Raw genomic sequence first — 14,078 nt, 5'->3', positions numbered from 1 at the left:
AACTAAAAAATTTGTTTTATATAAACTAAGTAGCTTGCCTCCAGAAACTGTGAACTTGGAGAAGCGATGAAAGTTTCTAAGTGTTCAAGTCTTTTGTTCACAGGGTTGCTATGAGTTGTCTACGATTAGATGGCACTTAAGAACAACAATAACAACGGGTTTATAGTCAGTCATCTTTCTACACTGGTAAAGAGATTAGTTGGACTAAATTTTAAAAACCATCAACTTCAGGTGCTATTCAAACCTGAATGAAGTCTGTAGTAGTTCTTGGTGTTGGGGGTTACACGTGGGCTTCCCTCACCCCCAAGTCTTGGAGCTTAAGTTATAGAATACACTTACAATAATGGCAAAACATTTTCTTCAGATTTTCCCCTTTGTTTCTGAGGCATTTCTGGAAGGTGGTTATGATAAAGTGGTTGACAATTTAGGCTTTGGAGCCAGATCACATGTTAAGATCTCACCTCTTCTACTTATCAATAATTGTGGACCTTTGCCAAGTTACTTAACCTCAATGTCTGTCTCTTCATCTATGATTTGGATGAAATATCCAACCAGTCCCCCTACTGATGGCCGTAGATTCAGAAATGACCCTCTAGTGGGTTGTCAAGAGACTGTAAATCCCGTGGGAGATTACCTGTCTCTTCCAAAGAGCACTGGTGGATTTGAACCATCTGCCTTTGGGTTGGCAGTGCACCTCCTTATCCACTAGGTTATTTGAGCTCCTGGTAAAAACAAAATAGATAATTAAAATAGTTATTGGGGAATTAAATGTGTTCATACACCGTAGTCCCATGTTTGGGCACAAGGAGAGCTAGAGGTCATCCATTGAGCTAATGCCGGCTCACATGTGCCTCTTGCACAGCTGAATGAGGTCTTGTTCACTCCTGCAGTGTCCTCACAGTTGTAGGTATATTCAAGGTAATTGTTGTGGCTGCCATGCTACTATGTCTCACGGAAGGCCTTTCTGGAGCTCTCTTGACTCTCTGTTGCACCAAACATGATGTCCACCCTCCAGTAATTGGTGCTTTCTGATGATGTGTCCAAAGCAGGTAAGTTCCACAGTGTCCTGTTGTGATCCAGTAGGTTAATTTTTGGAAGTAGATTGCCAGGCCTTTACTCCTAGTCTTAATCTGGAAGATCCTGTTAAACTTGTCCACCACTGATGAACTTGTTAGTATTTGTGAGAGGTGTAGCTTCCAGCATCACAACATGCAAGCCAGCACAGCATGACAAACGGACAAATGCTGAGCCTATCTCGTAGGACACTTTTAATGAATACTAGCACTTAACCACCACCACCACCATCATCATCATCATCATCATCGTTTTCAGTCTCTCAGTTTCGTTTTATCTTACTGGGGAACATTCTGATGTCACTCTTATCCCTTTGGAAGGCTAAGTGAAGTGTACTTGTTTCCTGTTGTCTTTCTGCAGCGAGCTGTGTTCCACCATGCCAGAATGGAGGGATGTGTCTGCGCCCTCAGCTCTGTGTGTGCAAGCCAGGAACGAAGGGCAAAGCCTGCGAGACAATAGCCACTCAAGACACCTCATCCACCATGGTATCTGGAGGGCAGGGTTCTGCCCCTGCTTCCAAGAGGGTCCCTCCTGAGCCACCATTGAAGTACACTTCATCTAAGAAGGCAGATGCTCTACCGAGAGGCAGCCCTGTAGCTCAGATGACCTTGACCCTCAAGCCGAAGCCTTCGATGGGACTCTCCCAGCAGTTACATTCTCAGTAAGTTTTTACATTTTACCTCCAGCTCTAGAGCATCTTAATGACTCTCTTGGATGCTTTACTTTAAATCACTCTCCTTTTCCTGCCAAGTTTTCAGCAATCACTTGGATAATGATGCCTTTTTCTCCCTTTGAGGATTTGTGTGTTATTTTGACATATCATGTGTCTTAGATATTTTCTGTGCGTGTTTAACTTCTGCAGAAAAATGTACCATAAACATAATAAACCATACAAAATAGTGAGAATCCTAGAATTGAAGCTTGGGAGGGAATGTGGAGAAATAAAGATAATTGCTTGATAAAAGTGGAATTGAAAGATAATAAAAGACACTGTGTGTGGGATTCTCTAGACTTTTTGAAATAGTAACATAAGAGAAATTGGGGGAGTGTGCAGCAAGATAAAGGTAAACAACCCAGTTGCAAAATGAGCACAGCATATGAACAGACACTTCACCAAACAAGATATTCAGATGGTGAACAAACACATGAAGAAGTGTTTAAAATCCCTAACTCTAAGAGAGATGCAAATCAAAACAACTATGAGGTATCATCTCACCCCAGTAAGAATAGCAAAATTTCAGAGAACAGCAAACAACAAATCCTGGTGAGGTTACAGAGAAACTGGAACCCTTATTCACTGTTGGTGGAAGTGTGAAATGGTTCAACCACTGTGGAAGGAGGTATGGTGCTTTCTCAAAAAGTTGAAATTGGAAATATCATTTGACCCAGCAATTCTACTACTGGGAGTATACCCCAGAGAAACCATAACCACCACCCAAGCAGATATATGCACACCCACGTTTATCGTGGCTTTGTTCACAATAGCAAGGAGTTGGAAACAACCTAAGTGCCCATCAACAAGCTAATGGATAGAGAAGCTGTGGTATATTCACACAATGGAATACTATGCTGCATTGAAAAACAAGGAATTCATGAAATATTATTCAAAATGGGTGACCCTGGAGGACATTATGCTGAGTGAAATAACTCAGTCACAAAAGGATAAATACTACATAGTGCCACTGACATTGGGTTGGGTGAACCTAAGAAAATAGGGGATAAATAATGTATACTGCATTGAAACAGATGAGGGAGAGGACTGTTTAAAAGGAATATATGATTAAGTATTATTTTTATGACAAGATTCCCAAAAAAGAAATGCAGAGTTAAGTGAACTGTGGATTTAGGGGGTTCGGGGATTGTATAACAATGAAAGATTATTTTTTTTCTTTTCAAAGAGAAAAGCGAACTGGGGGAAGAGTGGCCAGGGAAGAAAATGTGCAACAATGAATAAATGAGAAAAAAATTAAATGGGAAGAATATGCTGTAAAAAATGAAAAAAAATTTAAAAAATGAGAGAAACTGGGGGAGTGTGATTTTTAAAAGTTTTGTGGCAAAGGCAAGAACTCTTCTTTGCTTAGAGAAGATGTCCAAAGAAAAGTAAGTCTGTGGGTAGGGATTATTTCTTAATCTCACTTGTAGATTAAGTGTGTCTTTTATGAACAGATGTTTACCTCCCAGTTATCACGCATGCCAATCTTGGGTGAATGAACTTGTCTTCTATTCACAAACCGTGTGTTCCCCTTACCCTTTCTTAGCATTAGGAAGCAAGTGCTGTTCTGAGCCAAATGCAATCTTGTTGATAAGAGATTATCCTCGTCCTCCTGTGGGGTCCCCTTAGAAGCAGCCCCTGAGCTGCACAGGGTCCTCACATAGTGTCTCCACGTAATTAGCTTCTCCCAGTGATAGGACGACATGGAATGCTTGCAGCCATAACTTGTCATTTGCGGAGGAATGTAAAATACAGGAGGTTCCCAACTTAAAAATTGCCTTGACCCGCAGTTCATTTGTAAGTCACTGCTGTGGAATTCAGAATTTCCCCCCCAGAGAGACAGCTTCCACATGGTGATTAGTATCCAGTCTTCCCACAGAAGTTATTGCATCAGTTTCTATGGATGAAATGACACTAATTTGTATTTCTTCTTTGAATAGACCACCTACGGTTCTGCTGAGTGGGCTCCTTTGACTTTTCGTCCCCCTTTCTTACCAAAACTCAAACCCCACTGCCATAGGTTCAGTTCTGTCTCCCAACGACACTGCAGTGGGTTTCTGAGGCCGTACATCTTTATGGGAGGAGACTTCTCGTCTCTCACCTGTGGAGCCATTAATGCATTTGAACTCTTGACCTTACAGTTGGCAGTGGAACATATAATGCACGATGACGCCCCAGCCCTTTCCTCTCCTAAGCTGCTCACTATTTCTATTCCTTCTGTTTGTCTTCATATTTTCCTCATTTCTTCTTGTCTTGTAATACTTCAGTGGTACCGGGATTAATAGATTTGGGTCAGTGATTTGAAATTTAACCACTTTGTCCACATTTACATTGAAAAACACATCAGATAGTCCCCAGCTAGAAGTAGTAGCAGTTCTAGATAATGCTTGCTGTTGTTGTTGATTGCCATTGAGTCAAACACGACTCATAGTGACCGTATGAACAAAAGACCTGAAGCCTTGCTGTTATCGTCATTTCTCTAAGTTCATAGAATATCCAGTGGATGGTGCTCCTGCTTCCAAACCTGTCTTAAAACTGGGAGCTCCACCAAACCCTGTCCACCATGGGGAACTGTTACAGTATATAACACCCCAAGGCCACAAGGAAACCCAGCATCACAGGAAACCCAGATGACCTCAGTACAGCAAGTTGTGAGAAGAGTGCTGTATGACTTAGAAGATTTTCCTCCAAAATGTAATAACAGCCGACTTTTAAATACAAAGGTCTTCCAGAAGGTCTTGTTGGCAATAAACATGAGGCTTACATCATAGCAGACAACCCAACATTCCACACTTCCGACAACCCAGAACAAGAGCCCCCATCTTACAAAGTCCTGGTGCATCACCCAGTTCTAGATGTTGTCAGATCTGCTCTGATATGTGGTGACCTCATGTGATGTGATTGACTGACACAGTGATTTAAGCAGTGGGCTCTAATGTGTCAGAGATGGTGAGGATGACACAGGATAGGGCTGGGTTCAAGCTGGCTGTTCATAGCGTTTCTATGAGTTGTATTCAACTCAGTGACACCTAACAACAACAGTACGTACAACAGAATGCAACGTTATCCAGAGCTAGACCATCTTCCTGATTATACATGTTTTGAGTGTCTTCCAAGTTGGAGGGCTAATCTTACAGCACTGTATTGCCTTCAAGTCGAGTAAGACTCATAGAATCCCATGAACAAAAGATCTGAACCTAGTTCCATCCTGTACCGTCCTCACGCTTCCTGTCACACAAGAGCTCATTGCAGCAGTCACCCTATCAATCCACCTGGTTGAGGGTCTTCTTCTTCTCTGACCCTCCGTCCTTCCCAGCATCATGTCTCTTTTCAAGGAATAGCACTTCCTAGCAACATGTCCAAAGTACGTAAGCCGAAGCCGCATCCTTCTTCCCTCCAAAGAGCACTCTGGCTGCACCCTCTCTAAGACATATCTATTCGTTCTCTTGGTCATTCTTGGGATGGTCAGTGCTCTTCTCCAACACCACAGCTCAAAGGTGTCAATTCTTTCGTCATCTTTATTCATTTTCCAGGTCTCAGATGCATAGCTAGTAATCAGAAAGATTATGGCCTGAATAAGATGCACCTTAGTTCTCAAAATGACATCACTGCTCCTCAGAAATTTAGAAAGATCCCTGACTGCAGATTTTCCCTATGCAGTGCATCTCCTTATTTCCTGACTGCTGGAATCAAAGGTGTTAATTGTAGATCCAAGCAAGATGAAGCTGTTGATAGTTTTAGTCTCCTCTCTATCCATCATGGCACTGCCAATTGGTTCAGTGGTAAGAATCTTTGTTTTCTTGAAGTTGAGACATAGTCCATACTGAAGGCTGCATTCCTTGATCTTCTGCACCAAGTATGTCAAGTCCTCCTCACTTTCAGCAAGGAAGGTTGTGTCATCTGCATAACACAGGTTATGGATGACTCTCCCTCCAATCCTAATGTCATATTCCTCTTCATAGAGTCCAGCTTCTCAGATAATTTGCTCAGTTTAGAGATTGAACAGGGATGGAGATAGAATACATCTCTGATGCAGTATTTTGTTGTAATCCTTGAGGTTCTAATTGGCTAATGTTTAGAAATCTGTCACCATGCCTCTTTTTCTAGTCTGTCTGTATTTGGAAGCTTTGCTACAACCTACCCACATGGATGACCCTGCTGATGTTTGAAATACCAGTGACATAGGTTTCCATGTCATAGCAACATGTGTTATACAATAATCCGGACAGCTGATATTTGATAAGGGCTTTTTGTATGCCAGGTACTCATTTTTCTTTTTCTTGTTGAATACTGTCGAATCGGATCCCACTGGCACAGGAAGAGATTGCCCTTCCTTCTTCAGTGGAGCATCTGGTGGATCAAACCACACACCTTCGGGATTGCAGTGCAGCTTCTTGCCACTGGGCCACCAGAGCTCCCTCAAGTACTCTTTTGAATGCCTCCTTTTTGTTTTTCGTTTACGACTCACCATGTTTCTACAAGAGTAGGCACTGTAATTGACTTGGTTTTGCAAATAAATGAACAGAGGCCGTGTTAGGTGACAGCACTGGAGTTTAAACTGAGGCAGTTAGCCTCTGTTCTCCTCCCTTAAAGCAGGATACTTTTCCTTAAAGGATAAAATAGTCTATATAGTTTCAGCTTTATAGGCCATATGGTTTATTTTGCAACTGCTCAGTTCTACTTTTATGGTGCAAAACCACAAATGTAAATATATAGATAAATGAGTATGACTGTTTTTAAAAAAAAACGCTACAAGCCTAATATTTAAATTTTCATACAACCTGATTTTTTAAAAAAATTCAATTAAAAATGGAAAAAGAATCCTTTACTTTTGGGTTATACAATAAAAAGCAGCGTGCTGGAGTTCGCCCTGAACTGTAGTGTGATGCTTCCCTGCAGTGCAACAGTGTTTCCTTGGCATGATTGACAGCTTTGGTCATATCATAACTAGACATCTTCCTTGCAGCATTGAGCTGGATCTTAAAAAAGAAAAATAATTCTTTGTTGCACTCTGTCTTGATCATCAAGTATCTGATTACTCTGCATTGCAGTGGTTTGTTTGTTTTTTTAAAATTATTACTTAAGTAAACTATGAAGTCATTTACAAGCAGCCTCATTAATCTTGAATAGTACTATCCACTGTTAGAATTTGACCCCATATAATGTGCATGTATGGATTCTTGTTAAGAACCATATGTTGTGTATCAGTTAAGGAGCAGCTTTCCTTTTTAACCCCTTTCCTTTCCTATTTTGGTAATAGCAGTGTAATTTGGCCAAGAATGCTGTGAATCAAAGGGGCGAAATTTTACTTACGACTGTTGTTGTTTGTTGAGTACCATCAAGTCAAAACTGACCCTCCAGTGGGTTTTCAAAGGCATTTAATCACACGGGAGGAGATTGCCCATCTCTTTCCCGTGAAGCAACTGGCAGATTCTAACTGCATGCCTTCGGGATTGCAGTGCAGATTCTTACCACTAGGGCCATTGGAGTTTATGACTCACCTTTAATAAAAGAAATCATTAGGTAAATGACTTTGGATACTTCTTCTGTGGAATGAAGATACTTTTGTAGATGATGTTGTTGTTGTTAGGTATCATCGAGTTGGAACTGACTCGGCTGACCCTCCAGTGGGTTTTCCGGGGCAGTTAATTGCACAGGAGGAGATTGCCCATCTTTCTCCTGTGGAGCAGCTGGGGGATTTGAACCTCATGCCTTTGGATTGGCAGTGCAACCTCTTACCACTGGGCCACCAGAACATTATTTTTGTAATGTGTGTGAACATATGTGCTCTGTGCTTTTCAGTAAGGAGAAGAAGTGGCCTCTCAATTCTGATACTGGCTGAAGAAATTTTACAGATTTGCCCTGTTAACTGGACAGTGCAGGGGTGTTTAGATGTACAAAACCTGAAATAAAAAGACTTGAACTGAGGAATGAATTACATACAGCTTGAGACAAAAAAACAGAAGCACTCGGCCTAGGAAGCAATTTAGGTTAGGATATAATTACCTGAAGTTCCATATGATCAAATCAGCACAGATTCATATGTGGTCAGACTGTTATATCCCTAAGATATGCCTTTTTGGATTGCCTACTTTAGGGTCTTTCACATTTGTCCTTGGTCAGTGGAGGTGGTGGTAGTTGCTGCTGCCTTATGGTGGGCACTGACTTCTGGCAGTCCAACATGCAGTGGGTCTCAAGGGCAGCTTCATCTCCACGATCACTGGTGTGCTCAGCCACTGGTGTGCTACTGTCCAGTGTCTCAGCCACTCTCTTTTAAGTGCCTTCCAGTTTAAGGGACACTGCTGTTGTTAGGAATTATTGACTCTACATAACTTACAGCAACCCTGTGAACAGCAGATCTGAGCCTAGTCTATCCTGAGCCAGCTCCACCATGCTTGAAACCATTGTTGTAGTCACTGTGCCAGTAGTCTGTGTCATTGAGAGTCGTCGTCTTTCTTGCTGGCCCTGAATCCTTCCAAGCATGATGTCCTTGCACTGGCCCTTCTTGACAACGTGTCCTAAGTGTGTGAGATGGAGTTTCACCAACCTTGCTTCAAAAGGGCACCCTGGTTGCTCTTCCTCTAGGATGAGTGGTTGGTTCCTGTGGATGTCTACGGAGTCCTCTTCTCTAAGACTAAATTCAAAGGCAGCAATTGTTCGTCAGTCTTTTTAAATTTTTTTTTAAATTTTTTATTGCCCAACCTTCAGATGCAGACAAAGCATCTGAATATACCATGGCTTGGACAGAGTGCATTTTGGCCTTTAAACTGACACCCCTGCTCTCTAGAATTTTGGAGATGTCTGACAGCACATTTTCCCAATACAGTAGGTCTTTTGATTTCTTTTCTTTTTTTTTAAATTTTTATTTTATTATTTTTTTATGTGTGTACCGTCTAGTCGGATCTGACTGGTACAGGAGGAGATTGTCCCTCCTTCTCCAGCAGAGCATCTGGTGGATTCCAGCCACCTACCTTTGGGATTGCAGTGCAGCTTCTTGCCGCTAGGCCACCAGAGCTTCCCTAGGTCTTTTGATTTCTGCTTTCTTATTTCTTCTGACAGCTGCTATAATGGATGTTGATTGTGGATCCAACTAAAAAGCAATCTTTGATAGCTTCAGTCTTTTCTCCATCTATCATGATGTTTTCTATTGGTCCAGTTGTGAGGATTTTTGTTATCTTGATGTTGAGATGTAATCCTGTTGATCTTCTGCCATAAGTGCTTCAAGGTGTCTTCTCTTTCTACAGGCAAGATCATGTCATCTATGTAAGGCAGGTTGTTGAGCTGTTTTCCTCCAATCCTGATTCTGCATTCTTCTTCATATAGTCCAGCTTTTTGAATGATTTGCTTAGCACACAGATTGAATAGTTATGGAGAAAGGATTCAATGCTGATGAATACTTTTCCTGATTTTATACTGTGCAGTACTCTTTGGGTCTGTTCAGACAACTGCTTCTTGGTCTATGATAGATCTTTTGCATGGACATAATTAAGGGCTCTGGGATTCCTTTCTTCTCAGTGTTATCCATAATTTGTTATGACCCTCACAGTCAAATGCCTTTGTCCAGACAATAAAACACAGGAAAATATTTGGTATTCTTTGTTTATAGCCAAGATCCTTCCAAGATAAACAGTGATATTCCTCATTCCACAGCCTCTTCTGAATCCAGGTTGAATTTATGGCAGTTTCTTGTTGACCTATTACTCGAGCTAGAGTGTGTGTGTGTGTGTGTGTGTGTGTGTGTGTGTGTAATCTTAAGGGTCGCTATGAGTCACAGGCAACTTGATGGCACCTAATAGCAACAACAATAATCTTAAGTAAGGTTTTACTTGCATGTGATTTTTTTTTTTTTAATAATAGCTACACTATGTTGGATCATGTTTTTGGAATGGGAACAAATAGGGATTTCTTGCAACCAATTTGCCAGGTAGCTATCTTCCAAATTTCTTGGCATAGGCTAATGAGCTTGTCCAGGGCTATATCTGCTTGCTGAAATACCTCATTTGATATTGCATCATTTCCTGGGGCTTTATTTTTTTGCCACTGCCTTCAATGCACCTTGAATGTCCTTTCATTCTTGACATGGTTCAGTGTTGATCTGTTCTTTTTGAGACAGTAACTCTGTATTCTGCTTGCTTCATTCACTGTTTCCCCAGGACTGAATTTGTTCTTCGGTCTGTCAACTTGAGAAATGCTTCTGGTTTGGTTTTCTAACTCCAGATCTTTGCACATTTCATTATAATATTTCACTCTATCTTCTCAAGCTGCCCTTTGAAATCTTTTGTTCAGCTCTCTTTATTTCCACATTTCTTCCCTTTGTTTTGGATTCATTACATTTTAGTATAAATTTCAGAGTCTCTTCTTCATCTAGCTTGGTCTTTTCTTTCTTGGTCTTTGTAGCTGCCTTCTGCTTTCTTCATAGACATCCTTGTTGTCATCCCATAACTTATCTGTTTCAAATTTGTGCTTGTGATGTTTTTAAATTAGATGTTATCAGGGTGGTATTTTGATTCTTATGGACTTGTTTTCATTTTCTTCAGGTTCAATTTTAATTTGTACATAAGTAAATGATAATCTGTTTCAAAGTCAAACCCTGGCCCTATTTTAATGACTGACATTGAACTTCTCCATCCACTATTTTCACAGATGTAGTGTGATTTCTCTGTAGTCCATCAGGTGAGGTCAATGTATATTATCACAATTTAGACTTTTTTTTTTTAAAAAAAGCTATTTCCAATGAATAAATCATTGGTTGTACAAAATTTTCTCATTTGATCTCCAGCCTCATAACTATCAGCAAAACCATAGTTTCCAACTTTCAGTCAGTCCTGCTTTTTTGTTTCCACATTTGCATTCAAGTTGGAACTGTAGTGGACAGTATTCTGCAGAATATTGAGATATTATGAGATATTAATGCTAATAATGAGAATCTGTAAGGTTCTCATTGACTGTTTTTATGAATTAAATCACCAGACCTTTTTTTACTAGTTTGTCTTAGTCTGAAATTTCTGCTTGTTCATTTTGGATGACCCAGCTGCTATTTGAGATAGATTCCAGCATCACAGTATCATGCACGCCACCACAGTGCAGCACACTGACATTTGTGCTGTGGGACAGTTGAGTAATAAAATGCTCATCAGTAGACATTAGGATGCCTGAAATATCTTAACTGGTGTTGCAGAAGGAATGCCTACAGTCGTGGTCATTTCTGTGGCATATGAAATGCTGCCTTCTTGATCTTTCTGATTCAGTAGATTTCTATAGAGCACATCCTGTGTGCCAGGCACTTTTGCAGTGCCTGGGAAGACATCAGTGAACAAATGAGCTCACTAGGGTTTTTGACCTAGAGAGGGGAGGTGAGTGATACATGACAACAGTTAAAATCAGATATGCTAGATGGTGATAAGGCCTATGGGGAAGGGAGCTTGGTGGGCTAGTTTTAAGGATCTCTGTTGTCACCAAAAACCTATGAGGTTTGGATCCACTAGCTGCTCTGCAGGAGAAAGATGGGCAGTCTCTTCCCATGCAATGTCCAGCTTCTGAAAACCTGCGGAAGAGTCAGCCCAGAGTTGGTGCCAACTCCATATTACAGAGCAACTGCAGAGAAAATAAAGCTTCACTAATGGATGTTAAGCAGTGAATGGGTGGGAATGAGGAAATGAGGAAGTGGTGTGGTGGCTTTAGATAAGGGGCCAAGAAGGCCCCTGCTGAGAAAGTGGCATTTAAGCAAAGACCCTCAGGTGAGGGTGATAACCATGGAGATATCAATGACATCACAAGACATCTTTCTTGCCATGGAGAGCATTTGAAGTGGCATTGTGCCCTGCATGTTCCAAGAACAGCAAGTTTGCTAAAGCTGTGTAGTTGAAAGCACACATTTTAAGGAGGTGGGTGGTAGATAAATTGGACTTACCCTTGACTGAGTTTGTTTTAGGCAGTTTTACTTGGAACCGGGCACAAATAAAGTTCTTGGGGAAATCAAAGGAAGAAGCAATAGTTTCCGGATTTGGGGGGTATTAGGAAAGTGGAGGTTCAAGGCTGGTTCTCTGTAAAACAGGCTTTGTAAGCTTCAGACACTGTTAACATTTGGACACACAGGACTGGGAAGAAACACATTGTGGGGACGCAGTGATGTGAGATTGGAAATAATGTAGTGTATAAGGAGTGGTTTTGGAAGAAAGGTAGCAAGGGTGCTTTTTAGAGGCGAGGATGATAAGAGTTCATCTGACATCCTTGGGGCATGTTTTCAGGATGGATGAGTTTTGGGAAAGGATATTCTGCTGAGACAAGTAGAGAGTCAGTGATGGAAAGGAAGATCCTCAGTGTGGATTTACACAATGACTACAACAGTGAGCACAGTGGAGATTGGGTGATGCACAATTGGACCGGGTTTTTATCTGTTATTCATAGGTTCATGTTGCATCATCTAAGGCACTAAACCACAACCAAGACTCCTTTTGGTTTAGTATGTTACATGGTGGTCTGCTAACCCAAAGGTCAGCGGTTCAAATCTACTATTTGCTCCTTGGAATAAAGATGGGCAGTTTCCACCTGTAAAGATTTACAGCCTCAGGACCTGAAGGGAGGGCTGCCATGGGTCTGAATCTGCTTGACAGGAGTGGGTTGGAGTTACCTATTGCTGTGTAACAAATCACCCCGGAAGTTACCAGTGTAAAAACACTTTTATTGAATGCGAGTTTTCTCTGAGGCAGGAATCTGGAAGAGGCTTTACTGGGAATTCTGGCTTAGTCTTTTATGAGACTGCAGTCAAGATGCCATCAAGGCCCACATCATCTAAAAGCTTGTCTGAAGCTGGTTGTGCCACTGACAAAATGACTTACCCGTGTGACTGTTGACAGGAGACCTTAGCACCTTGCTGGCTGTTGATGAGAGACTTTGTTTCCTCAACAGAGGAGACTGTAGAGATGTCTGGATATCCTCACAGCACGGTTACTTGCTCCTCCCTGAGTGAGTTCAAACATTATCTGTTACCTTGTGCGGAAGCTGAAGGTGAAGAAAAGACCATATAATACTCATCTCCCCATTCATGACTTTTGGTAGTCATTTTCCTGATATTTTGAACTTTAACTCCATTTTATTTTATTTTTTTAATTGAGATTTTAATGAAAGATTATAGAGAACTTGGATTTCCATTCATCAATTGTTGCACATTTTCCTCCCTGTCCAATCCTCCCCCCAGTTTGCTTTTCTCTTTGAGAAGAAAAAAAATTCTTTCAATGTTATACAGTATTCCCCCCCCCTTTAATATGCAGCTCTTATTCTGGACTCTTGCCATGCAAATAATACCTAATGATCTATATCCCTTGTAAACAGTTCTCTCCCTCATCTGTTCAAAGCAGTGTACATTATTTATCCCCTCTTTTCTTAGTTACCCCCCAAACCCGATGTCAGTCCTTTTTTATAACAGTGGCATTATGCAGTATTTGTCCTTTTTGTTTGAGATATTTCCCTCAACATAATGTTCCTTAGGATCATCTATTTTGTATATTTCATGAGTTCCTTGTTTTCAATGCTGTGTGTAATATTCCATTGTGTGAATATACCACAGTTTCTCTATCCATTTGTTTGTTGATGGGCACTTGGGTTGTTTCTAACTCTTTGCTATTGTGAACAAAGTCGCAGTAAACATAGGTTTGAATATATCTGCTTGGATGTCAGTTATGGTCTCTTTGGAGTATATTCCCAGTAGTGGAATTACTGGGTCAAATGGTATTTCTATTTGCAACTTTTTGAGAAAACGGCATACTGCCTTCCACAGTGGTTGCACCATTTTACACTCCCATCAACAGTGAATAAGAGTTCCAGTTTTTCTCTTCAGCATTTGTTGTTTGCTGTTCTGTTGAATTTTGCTATTCTTCCTGGAGTGAGATGATATGGTTGTTTTGATTCGCATCTCTCTTAGAGCTAGGGATTTTGAACATTTCTTCATGTGTTTGTTTGCCATCTGAACATTTTTGGTGAAGTATCTGTTCATATCCTGTGCCCATTTTTCAGTTGGATTGTTTACCTTTATCTTGTTGTGGTGCTTGAGTATTTTGTAAATTCTAGATAAATCCCTTCTCAGACATGTCATTACCAAATATTTTTTTCCCCAGTCGGTGGTTTTCCTTTTTTACCCTGCTGAAGAAATTTTTGGATGTGGATAGGGATTTGATTCTTAGAAGGTCTCATTCTCTACTTGCAACTTTCTGAGAAAGCGCCATACCGCTTTCCACAGGGGTTGCACCATTTTACACTCCCACCAACAGTGAATAAGGGTTCCAGTTTCTCCACA

General features: G+C 40.9%; 1 protein-coding gene across 1 annotated transcript in view; it reads left to right on the top strand.

Annotated features, from left to right (window-relative positions):
* LTBP1 (latent transforming growth factor beta binding protein 1) overlaps window positions 1-14,078 on the top strand; it is a 687,127-nt gene that overhangs the window by 85,074 nt on the left and 587,975 nt on the right. Inside the window, exon 3 of the mRNA XM_006882359.1 lies at window positions 1,435-1,735. Coding sequence (XP_006882421.1) covers window positions 1,435-1,735 — 301 coding nt within the window. The remainder of the gene's footprint in view (window positions 1-1,434; window positions 1,736-14,078) is intronic.

Source organism: Elephantulus edwardii, unplaced genomic scaffold, assembly GCF_000299155.1.
Source record: "Elephantulus edwardii isolate Elephantulus edwardi_28Jun2011 unplaced genomic scaffold, EleEdw1.0 scaffold00019, whole genome shotgun sequence".
NCBI lineage: Eukaryota > Metazoa > Chordata > Mammalia > Macroscelidea > Macroscelididae > Elephantulus > Elephantulus edwardii.
This window is presented reverse-complemented; position numbering and strand designations above follow the sequence as displayed.